This window comes from Silene latifolia, chromosome 11, assembly GCF_048544455.1.
Source record: "Silene latifolia isolate original U9 population chromosome 11, ASM4854445v1, whole genome shotgun sequence".
Taxonomy (NCBI): Eukaryota; Viridiplantae; Streptophyta; class Magnoliopsida; order Caryophyllales; family Caryophyllaceae; genus Silene; species Silene latifolia.
This window is the reverse complement of record NC_133536.1, coordinates 6,138,404-6,149,154: the sequence shown is the minus strand read 5'-3', so window position 1 is coordinate 6,149,154 and position 10,751 is coordinate 6,138,404. Positions and strand designations below refer to the sequence as shown.

The window sequence follows — 10,751 nt, the reverse complement described above, 5'->3', positions numbered from 1 at the left end:
TAGTAATTGACCCGTTGCAAGCTTGCGACAGATATGCCCGTCACAAATGAGAATTTGTGTTTTACTTTTGTCTTATCTAATATACTTGACCCGTATTTAGCTTAAAACGGATACGTCTGTCTTCAATACTGTTGACCACCCCCACAACCCATTCCCTTGCGCGCGGCCACCCCTTCCATATCTCACCCCCTCCCACCATCTTTCCCGTAACCCACGACCTTCCTTTTCCGGCCTCGACACCTACGCCACCTTAACTCGTCGGCGCCCTCCGCCTACACCACATTTTCCTTACCGTCGACCACCCACGCCGCCATCCCGCCACGGCAACCACCACCAATCGACCTATGAACAAAAAAATGTAATTAAGACAAACCCTAGTCTTAACACCCGAATTCAAATAAAAGTCAATGAAAGAAAAATAATTAATTTGATTCGTAGTTCTAAAAGTAACGAATTAAAAACTCGTTGAACATACGAATTAGTATCCATAATCGAAGAGATTTGTTGATTGAGAGGTGTTAGGGTTAGTAACTAAGAGAATTGGTAAGGGAGAGAAATGAGTTGATTTTTAGTTAAGGGTATGCAAATGGAAAAGTTGGGTAAAAAGTAATGAATTGAGTAAAATGTGAAATTCCGTAAAATTATAACTCACACAGGTGAAAACAACTTTTTGAAAACTGTAAAAATTCGAAAGGAAAGACTTGTCTCTTGTTCTTTTCGGCTTAATCTCGGCCCACTTCAATTCATCTCTGCTTATTTTCATTCGATTCATTTCAATTCAATTCAACTCGATCCAGCTCGCTTAATAAACGGGTTGATCGTACTACCGAGTTAACACGAACGCACACATAGAGAATTTTGATGATTTACCCTAAAGTATGCATCTCTTCTCCATTTTCTACCTCTCAATCATTTCATTATGTTAATTTTGTAAAATTGTTGACAGTGATTTCATTTTGGCTTAATTTTTATTGAATTTGTTCAATTATTACTTATTTAGGGTTTTAAATTGGTCAGTACTCAATAGTCCTGTAATTGTTTAATTTATGGATTAATTCAGTGATTCGACAACTTCCCTCACTTGCTTTAGTGGCGTAGCCAGGATTTGTAGTTACGGAGGGCGAACAAATTTCAAGGGGGTCAATGAGTAATACAATACGGTAAACTGGGAAAATAAATCGGAAATTTTAATCAAAAACTGATAAAATTTTCATAGGGGGAGCGCCCCTGCTTGCCCCTTAACTCCGCCACTGCTTGCCTTTAGGGTTAAAATGGTACTCCTTATAAGAATGTTATTAATGATGTATAGTTTAGTTTCCTACAGAGTTGTAAAATAGAATTTACGCGAAATTTGTTGTTTTAGGCGTAATTTAAATCCCATTTGCATTATGTGAGCGCAATATTGGAAATGAGGCGACTTATTAGCTTTTGACAAAGTTAATGGGCTATTTGTGAAGAATGTTGGTACATGACAAGCTAGACATTTTTTTTTAAGTTGGAAAGATGTTTCGGTTTGTGTTCCATGGTTCGTTTATTTTTGAGTGGGTTGTGCTAAGTTATTGTGGCGGTTTTGGCTCTTCGTAGCCCTTTTGGCATAATGAAAAAGTTGTTAAAATTGCCGAGTTATCTTTCAAAGCCTGTGCGGGCTGTGTTAAATCACTGTAGCATTTTCCCCCGAAAAGTTACTGTATGATTTCCACGGAGTTTTTGTTCTGGCATGATTAGAAGTATACGGATGTGAATTTAGGATATTTTATCTCTGAACGAAAATTGTGAGATCTTTTTGGAGAAACGTTGTTTCCCTAATCCCTATGAATTAAGGACTTGTGTGTGGGTTGTGTTAATCACAGCGGTGGTTTCAGCAGTGTAAGTAAATTTGTTATATTCAGCAGGTTTTGCGCAGGTGCCTTTTACTGTGTGCTGATGAAGTTGGAGCATAATGACTAGCTATTTGGGAAAAGTCACTCGATGCCCGGGGGCTATCTATGTTTGTAATTTGCCTGTAGGAAGGCATGATGAAGACATGTTGGCAGAGTTATTCGGCACCATTGGATTGATAAAGGTATGAAGTGTAAATGAAGTACTCTGTATGTTTCGTTGTAGGTTATCCATAGGTTTGAGTTTGTGCTTCTTTGAGCTTTTTAATCAGGGGTGATGATACATTTTAGAGAAAGAAACGAAAGGGGAGACCAAAGATATGGCGTGAAACGAAAGGGTTATGCTACAATTACATATGAGGATCCTCGTGCTGCAGCTGCTGTGGTGGAATGGTTCAACAAGAAGGAATTCCGTGGAAGCGTGATTGGCGTCTTCATTGTTCAACAAGGTACTTACTTTGGGTTCCTTATGTGAAAGTGTGCAACGAGTGGCTAGCAAAACACATTAACACATTGTTATGCAATTCCCGCACCGTTTTCTTTCCGTTTTTTTTTTTTTTTTTTTTTTTTTTTGGCTATGCCTTTCCATCATTGAGAGTTGTTACTTTATTAGATCGAAAATTTAGTATTGTTCTTCATAGTGATGTTGAAAATACAAATATGCTGCAAAAATAGTGTGCCTCACACTCTGCACCATATAGTTATGGGTCCTCGTCGCCTTAATGCCTAGGGCCGGAGATTTTAAGATTCCCGATAATTTAGGTTTTGAATCCTAGATCCTTCGATTCTTTTATTAACGTTGTCAATTACTTGGGTTATATTATCATTATCTGCCAACTCTAAGATCGTTTAGTAGTCCTAGTCATGTATTGGGTTGTCAATTTTATACCGCTCAGTGTGTGACCTCTTAGATAATTAAAATTCAGACTTGAAGTATGGTCAGTAATTATCAATCTGAAATTTATGAGGGGAAATTTCAAACAATTATAACTATTGACCACGCCGGAGGGAGTAGTTAAAGAGAAAGTAAGGATTTGCCTCTCTTGTTGTTGTGGCAGAATTTTTTTTTTTTTTTTTTTTTTTTTCATCACATGCATTTATGCAAAGGTTAGGTATAAATAATGAACATTTGTAAACAAAATTCAACCACAGCCGGCGAGAAGAACTCATGATCCACACATTTATTGTTGGTGTAAGTCAGTAATATACAACTGTTATGTAAAACCATTCCTAAGTACATCCACACATATTTAGTAGGCTGCATACTTACAAAGCTCTTAATTTCATTTTTCAACATCTACATACTGAAGGACGGTGGCTATTATACTCTGTTACAAGGATCATTTTGTGTAAGTTGTTTACTACATGCTTTTAGCATATACTATGTGGTGTACTTTTTATTTGAGCCGTATGAAAGGTAAAAATTTCTCATTGCAAAATATAATGTTACCCCGGTGCCTCAAGGGTCGGGTGTACGCAACCTTACCCTTGTGCTAGCAACAAAAGGAGGCTGTTTCTGAGCATTCCAAAAGTATAATACGTGAAACAATTTACTGAGGAGTGAATACTCTTGCGAATTAGACTTAATTAGTGCAACTAGTTTCTTACTTTCTTAGTGAAAGAGCCTTCTATATATAGCTTGAAAAGCTTGGATTATTTTTCATGAGCTTTAATATATAATCTAAGCAGAAGAAAATCGTGTATTTTTTCCCTACATAAAAGGACTACACAAATGGAGTCATATTGGAACGTAGGGAAAGAGGAGGAGTCAGCAGCGTCATTCTCCTGGTTTTTAGTTAATGATTTTGCAAGGTGGGAGGTCCTAAAAGTAGTTATTGATCTGCAAGTGTTTGAGATCATTAAGGAACGTGGGCCTGGAGCTTGTTTGTCAGCAGCTGAGATTGCCGCCAAGCTGCCCACCACTAACATAAAGGCTGCCCAGTCTTCCCTCGGCCGCATGCTTGACATCTTGGTCAGCAACTCTATCCTCACCCTCTCTAGAGGCACAGCTGAGAAGCGTTATGGGCTCGGACCTGTTTGTAAATTCTTCATGCCAAATGAAGATGGGGTTTCTTTGATCCCTTTCCTGGACACAAACCTCCGTAGTTGTCTGAATCAGGGCTTGTAAGCAACTTACTATACTTTTCGCTCATGTGAAACACAAACATGACCTTTGATAATTTTGCAGGCCACTACTTGAAATATGCAGTTATACACTCGATAAGAACAATAGATTCTTCCTATTTTCAGCATTAGTACTATGTTATGATCGTCTTGCCTTACTCTTGATCAAAGTTGTTCGAATATGTTGTCTCTAATTATTAGTAAAGTATACTGGTTTTAAGCTATAGTAATTCCAACTAGAGATACTATTTCTTCGTCACCAAGACACCAACCAATTTTTTTTTTTTAAAAATTTTGCAGCCAGTACTTGAAATATGCAGTACTTGAAGGATCAGTACCGTTCACAAAAGCATTGGGTATGCCTTTCTTCGAGTACATGGGCAAACATCCTGAGGTTCAGAAATCTTTTAGTAAGGCAATGTCAGATCACTCAACACTTGTTATGTGTGAAATTATCAAGAATTATAAAGGCTTCGAAGGTCTCTCATCGCTGGTTGATGTGGGTGGTGGCACTGGAGCTACACTTGCCTTGATTTGCTCCCAATACCCACAAATTAAAGGCATCAATTTTGATCAGCCTCACGTCATTGCAGATGCGCCATGTTATCCCGGTAAATTTTGATGTATTAAATTATTTACGGTTTTTCTAATGTGTGCCAGGGGCGCACAATTAGAACCCATTTTAGGAACGAACCTTCTTAAATACAAATGTCTTTCTGGTTTCTGGAGACTAATTTATTAGTGCACATCATTCATGTATATAGGTGTGGAACATGTAGGAGGGAGCATTTTTGTCAGTATTCCCAAAGGCGATGCAATGTTCCTCAAGGTAAGAATGTAGAAGTATTTAGTACTCCCTCCGTCCCGCTCAATTGTTGTCCTTTCGTTTTGGCACAAAGATCAAGGAAAGAGGAATGAGCCAATTATTAAATGACAAGTGGAACAAATTGATTGTGAATGATCAAATTATTCATTAAGTTCATTCTTAAAATAGAAAGGACAACAATTGACTGAGACACCCCAATATGGAAATGGACAACAAATGACCGGGACATAGGGAGTAATTAATTAGCGGATTAAAAAGTTAAATGAAAAATCGCATCTAAAATGGTGAGTTTAATTGTCTGATTACAGTGGATGTGTCATGGTTTTACTGATGAGCAATGCATTAAGCTCCTAAAGGATTGCTATGCTGCCTTACCTGAGGATCATGGCAAAGTTATCGTATGTGAATATCTTCTTCCTGATCCACATGAACCGTCAACAAATATAGTTGCTAATTCAGTCCTACATTTGGATGCAATGATGATGTGTATGCAAGAAGGGAAAGAGAGGTCCAAACAAGAATACGAGGCATTAGCATTCAAAGCCGGGTTTCAAGCTGTCCAAGTTATTTGCTCTGCTTATAATGTTCATGTCATGGAGTTCCTAAAGAAAGCTTAGACCCGGGGTTTTCAATGAGATTGATTTCCAAGTGGTCATTTGACTGTCTCCCGAATAAATACCACTCTGAAGGCAAGTCCAGATATGAAGTAAGCTTCCTTTAGGTACAGTGTTGTAAGTATGAAGTGCAAGTTTCGCGTTAAACCAAACGAGAAGTAGTAATAACACTAGGATATTACTCTCTCCGCCCCATTTATTTATCTTTCTTTTATGGTTTATGAGGAGTATTTTAATCACAGATAAGGATGCCTTTTCTCGCTCATATTGAAGTAAAAATTCCATAACAATGGTTTACTGCTCCTACGGCTGCTTCTGGCAAATCCGTAAAAGTCGATTGTTTACCTTTGTTTAAAATCACCCTATATCGTAATATATGTGTTAAAATATTAGTATGGCAAGCAAGAAAATTCTCTGGAAGGTGATCCCAATAATTGTGCTCACTCAAAAAATTCGACTTGCTATAATGCCACTCAAATACGAGTATATATTGTGTCACTCGTTTTTTAAGTTTGATTTAGATAAACTAAATAATTAATACCCTCACAGAACGAGTGACATAAGTGTTTAAACCTTTGGCGTTATCATTCCGAGAAAGCATCGGTCTTCAAGTTATAGTGTAGATGGTGCTATGATATTTCCTCTGAAAGCTATGTTTTTGCTAAGTTGTCATCAAAGTCAAGATTTCACTGATATATACAGTCAACATACGTAGCTTTATTGACAACGTTTCTATTGTTCAACTGTTTACTTGGAATTTTGTTTCTATGGTTTAGATTAGTGCAATGATTAATCAAAGTGCCACTTTACCAAATTATTCTAAGCTTGTCTTCCTGACTTTTGCCATTTTAATACTAATAATAATAATAATAATTTGACTTTCAAAGTTACATGACTTTTATTGAAAACAAGTCTCATTTTAGATGGGTGGTATCTGTCCTAAGTTAAGACGGATAAAATGTGATCATTTTACAATAAAATGTGAACATTTTCTGATAAAAGGTTACAGTCAGCTTATTGTTAGAAAGCGACAATGTTACTTGTAACTTTTTATCATTATATGGTCACTTTTTATTATAGAATGATGACATTTTTCTCGTTTTAAGTTAATACCGTCTGAAACGAGAATTTGTGGTAGTAATAATAATTGGACTTACAAAGTTACATGACTTTTATAGTCTTCCTGATATATTGGCTGGTCCTGTTTCTTGGACATCACTCTTACAAACCTTACTAATATCTTTTGATAACAATCAAATGGTGAAAGAGCAAAATTTTGATTACAAACTTGATTTATTATCATCATTTTCCATTTTAAATCATCAAAAACCGATATTTTACGTGAAAAAACGACCTAGGGAGACAGTATTGTTCTCTGATAGTCTGATTCATTAAGCGCGCCTGTTACAATGGCGAGAAAAAAATCGTATTATTTGTTATTATGGTTTTTTTTATTCTTGATGTGCTTTAAGATGTTCATGTCGGCCACGACGACTGACTCAATCAATGCATCCCATCCCATGAGGGACGGATCAACATTGGTTTCAGAAGGTGGAAACTTTGAGCTAGGATTCTTTACTCCTGGCAATTCGGACAAACGATACCTTGGAATATGGTACAAGAAAATACCTGTCCAAACCGTCGTTTGGGTGGCCAATAGAAACGCGCCACTTGTCAGCTCATCAGTAGCCAGTCTGAGAGTTACTGACCTGTCAGTACTAGAACTCGTAAATGGGACAGGTGGCGTTGTTTGGGCTGCTAACTCGTCAGGGTCTGTGAGGAACCCTGTTGCCAAGCTCTTAGACTCGGGTAACCTAGTCATCAAAAACGAGGATGAAAATGACGATTTTACCCCTGCGAGTTTTTTATGGCAGAGTTTTGATCATCCCTGTGATATTCAGCTGCCTGGGATGAAACTTGGGAAGGATGTCAGTACCGGCCTTGACCGGTACCTTACTTCCTGGACAAGTAGTGATGATCCTTCTCCAGGAAGCTATACATACCGGCTTGATTACCGTGGGTACCCACAGCCGGTTTTGATGAAGAGTCGTGTTGAACAATACAGGAATGGACCGTGGAATGGAGTTGGTTTCAGTGGAAATCCTAATTTGAAGCCGAACCCAATTTTCGCCTTTCATTTTGTCATGAATGCTAAGGAGATATACTACACTTACGAGCTGCTCAACAAATCGGTCCTTTCTCATAGGCTCTTGAACCCGTATGGGACGATGCAAAGGCTTGTTTGGAGCGAGTATGCTCAAGGATGGGTCATGTACTTGACTGCACAATCGGATAATTGTGATACATACGCGCTGTGTGGCAAATTTGGGAGCTGTAACATTGCCGATTCCCCTGAATGCAGCTGTTTGAAGGGTTTTGAGCCTAAGTCACCAAATGATTGGAATGCCGGGGATTGGTCAGACGGTTGTATGAGGAAAACCGCGTTGAGTTGTAACAAAGGAGACGGTTTTCTCAAGTATACGAATGTGAAGTTACCTGATACTCAGTATTCCTGGTATAACACAAGTATGACTCTTGCTGAATGTAAAGCCAAGTGTATGTTGAATTGCTCGTGTGTAGCTTACGCTACTTTGGATGTGAGAGCGGGTGGAAGCGGCTGTTTGATTTGGATTGACATTTTGATTGATTTAAAGATTTATGCTCAGAATGGACAGGATTTGTTTGTGAGGGTGGATGCTTCTGAGTTAGGTAAGTATTATGAAGTCATAGTCAGTCGATACAATTCACGACACAATTGTCATTTTGGATCCGACCTCTTTTACCCCACCACAGTCGGGAGTATTTAACGCACTGATATTATTACGTTTTGTTTGGCTTGTAAAATGCACTGTGAAATTTTGATTTCCTGATATATTATCTTGCAGAGAAAGGCAAAACGCGAACCTGGATTTTAGCATGCTCAGTTATACTAGGAGCAAGTCTTCTGGTTGGAAGCGTAATTTTGTATTGGAAAAGACGATTCAGCAGAAAAGGTAGCTCTCTACATTTGCCTCTTAAGTTACATTTTCTGCACTGTCAATGTTCTGCTGTCAGTCTCCTGGTGCTCTCATTAACAGCATGTCATTTTCTGCTGTCAGGAAAAGTAAGAGGAGCGTATAACAGCGATGAGTTAGAATTGCCGTTATTTGACATCAGTGTTATAGCTCAGGCAACAAATAACTTCTCAAATTGCAATAAACTCGGTGAAGGTGGCTTTGGGCCTGTGTATAAGGTACTCCTTAATTAAACAATGAAGTTTCCGAGTTCAGAATATGGAATTTCTTTTATTTATTTTTTTTGGTGTAAAGGGCCATAAGTTCGTACCTTAATGACTTCACCAGTTAAGCTAGCTAACATCTGCAGTTTTACGCTGGTTATCAGGGTAAGCTGGAAGATGGGCAAGAGATAGCAGTGAAGAGGCTCTCCAAGGAATCGAGACAAGGACACGAGGAGTTCAAGAATGAAGTTATATGCATAGCAAAGCTTCAACATAGAAACCTTGTGAAACTGTTGGGATGTTGCATTGGAGCAGAAGAATCCATGCTGATTTATGAATACATGAGCAATAAAAGCTTGGATCTGTTCATCTTCGGTTAGATATACTCGAGACTCTACAGTTACTTCTTGTTTATGAATTTCTTTTCACTTATAATGTTTTCAATATGGTTTTAGATGATATGAGAAGCGAGTCATTGGGATGGAATGTACGGTATCAAATTATTAAAGGAATAGCGCGTGGTATTCTTTATCTTCATCAAGATTCGAGGCTGAGAATCGTCCACAGAGATCTTAAGGCCAGTAATATACTTCTAGACGCGGAAATGAACCCAAAAATCTCAGATTTTGGTATGGCTAGAAGTTTTGATGGAAATGACTGTGAAGCCAAGACCTGTAGAGTTGTCGGAACCTAGTAAAATCCCTGCCTTCTTTCCGAGATAATTAGTAATTTGCTCTTCATACTTGCCTATCTCACTATGGTATAATGTTATCTTTGCAGTGGTTACATGTCTCCTGAATATGCCATTGACGGACTTTTTTCGCTGAAATCTGATGTCTTTAGCTTTGGAGTACTGGTGCTAGAAATTGTTAGTGGGAAAAGGAATAGAGGATTCACCCATCCTGATCACTGGCACAACCTCCTTGGACATGTAAGTTTGTATAGAGGTTCACCTTTTATTATAAGACGGTTTTACTGTGAGACCAACCTAAATACTTGTGTTGACGATATGAGTTGGCCTCTCAATAAGACAGTCTTAGGCCCTGTCCTTTCTGGCTTAAATTCAGCTCATTTTAATTCAGCTGAGTTCCATTCAGTTCAGCTTCTTTCAGCCGAAAAGAACAAGGCCTTACACGTAAGCTGACTTTTGAATCGTATAGGCATGGAGGCTATTCAAGGAAGGCAGGTCACTGGAACTGGTGGATATAACAACAGGAAGTTCCTGCAATGCATCACAGATTCTAAGAGCTATTCACATAGCATTGCTGTGTGTGCAACAAAGTCCGGATGAGCGACCCGGTATGCCATCTGTTGTAGTAATGTTAGACAGTGATGGTGATTTGCCTCAACCAAATGAGCCTGGTTTCTATACTGGAAGAGACCTAGGGGAACAATATTCAGTCTCTAGTAAATCGGAATCTTACTGCAGTAACTTTATGAGTGTAACTATTGTGTCAGGAAGGTAAATAGGCATTACTCCTCTGATGTGATGGATGTGTGAGATGAAATGAACTATTGGAAGTTTGCTATGATTGGATCATGTTGTTCACTTTTTACATTGACACATCAACAAAAGTATTGGATGTAATTCTCGACGCAGTTTTTGTTACAGATTATATATGAGAACAACTTTTGTTAGAATGCTTATACAAACTACAATTATTATTGACAATCTTGATTAAGCAAATAATTTAAAGCATCCAAATGAGAATTTTTTTTTGAAATAACGCTTACAAAAATGTCGTTTTAGTTTTGAGTTAAAAATACTTCGCTTTTTATTCTCTATTTTCATTTGTTCCACACTCCCACTTGTCTTCAAGGAAAGATTTTTTTTACCTATATATACTCTTTATCGAGTAAGGCTCTCATGCTGTTGTATACACTTTGATGACTTTATCGTTACATTGTTATCATCCCACCGACTCAACCGACCCACGCTAAAACTACCATACCTAAATACCAACCACCACCCAACACAACCTCCACCACCACCTTTGAGCACCATTGGCCGCCCAACACTATCAAACACCATCAAGCATTGCCCACCAGCATAATCTCACAGCGTACCGCACCACACACCTTACAAGAGCCAC

At 38.3% G+C, this 10,751-nt stretch overlaps 2 protein-coding genes across 2 annotated transcripts; both read left to right on the top strand.

The window, feature by feature from the left end:
- Positions 1-3,253: 3,253 nt before the first annotated feature.
- LOC141610803 (caffeic acid 3-O-methyltransferase-like) lies at positions 3,254-5,680 on the top strand. Its single transcript, XM_074429066.1, has 4 exons — positions 3,254-4,001; positions 4,302-4,612; positions 4,766-4,830; positions 5,136-5,680. Exons 1-4 carry the CDS (start codon positions 3,610-3,612, stop codon positions 5,442-5,444), a joined length of 1,077 nt encoding a protein of 358 aa, XP_074285167.1. The 5' UTR covers positions 3,254-3,609; the 3' UTR covers positions 5,445-5,680.
- Positions 5,681-5,811: 131 nt separating this feature from the next.
- LOC141610801 (G-type lectin S-receptor-like serine/threonine-protein kinase At4g27290) lies at positions 5,812-10,279 on the top strand. The gene is made up of 7 exons (XM_074429064.1): positions 5,812-8,150; positions 8,327-8,434; positions 8,540-8,673; positions 8,823-9,033; positions 9,114-9,351; positions 9,439-9,589; positions 9,819-10,279. The coding sequence occupies exons 1-7, from the start codon at positions 6,851-6,853 to the stop codon at positions 10,122-10,124; spliced, it is 2,448 nt and encodes an 815-aa protein (XP_074285165.1). The 5' UTR covers positions 5,812-6,850; the 3' UTR covers positions 10,125-10,279.
- The last annotated feature ends 472 nt before the right edge of the window (positions 10,280-10,751 follow it).

Excerpts from the sequence above, each read along its gene's own strand:
- LOC141610803 (XM_074429066.1), top strand. The coding sequence starts at position 3,610 with ATGGAGTCATATTGGAACGTAGGGAAAGAGGAGGAGTCAGCAGCGTCA. Across the intron at positions 4,613-4,765 it reads AGATGCGCCATGTTATCCCG|GTGTGGAACATGTAGGAGGG; the intron begins GTAAATTTTGAT and ends TCATGTATATAG. Across the intron at positions 4,831-5,135 it reads GCGATGCAATGTTCCTCAAG|TGGATGTGTCATGGTTTTAC; the intron begins GTAAGAATGTAG and ends GTCTGATTACAG.
- LOC141610801 (XM_074429064.1), top strand. The coding sequence starts at position 6,851 with ATGGCGAGAAAAAAATCGTATTATTTGTTATTATGGTTTTTTTTATTC. Across the intron at positions 8,151-8,326 it reads GGTGGATGCTTCTGAGTTAG|AGAAAGGCAAAACGCGAACC; the intron begins GTAAGTATTATG and ends ATTATCTTGCAG. Across the intron at positions 8,435-8,539 it reads AAGACGATTCAGCAGAAAAG|GAAAAGTAAGAGGAGCGTAT; the intron begins GTAGCTCTCTAC and ends TTCTGCTGTCAG.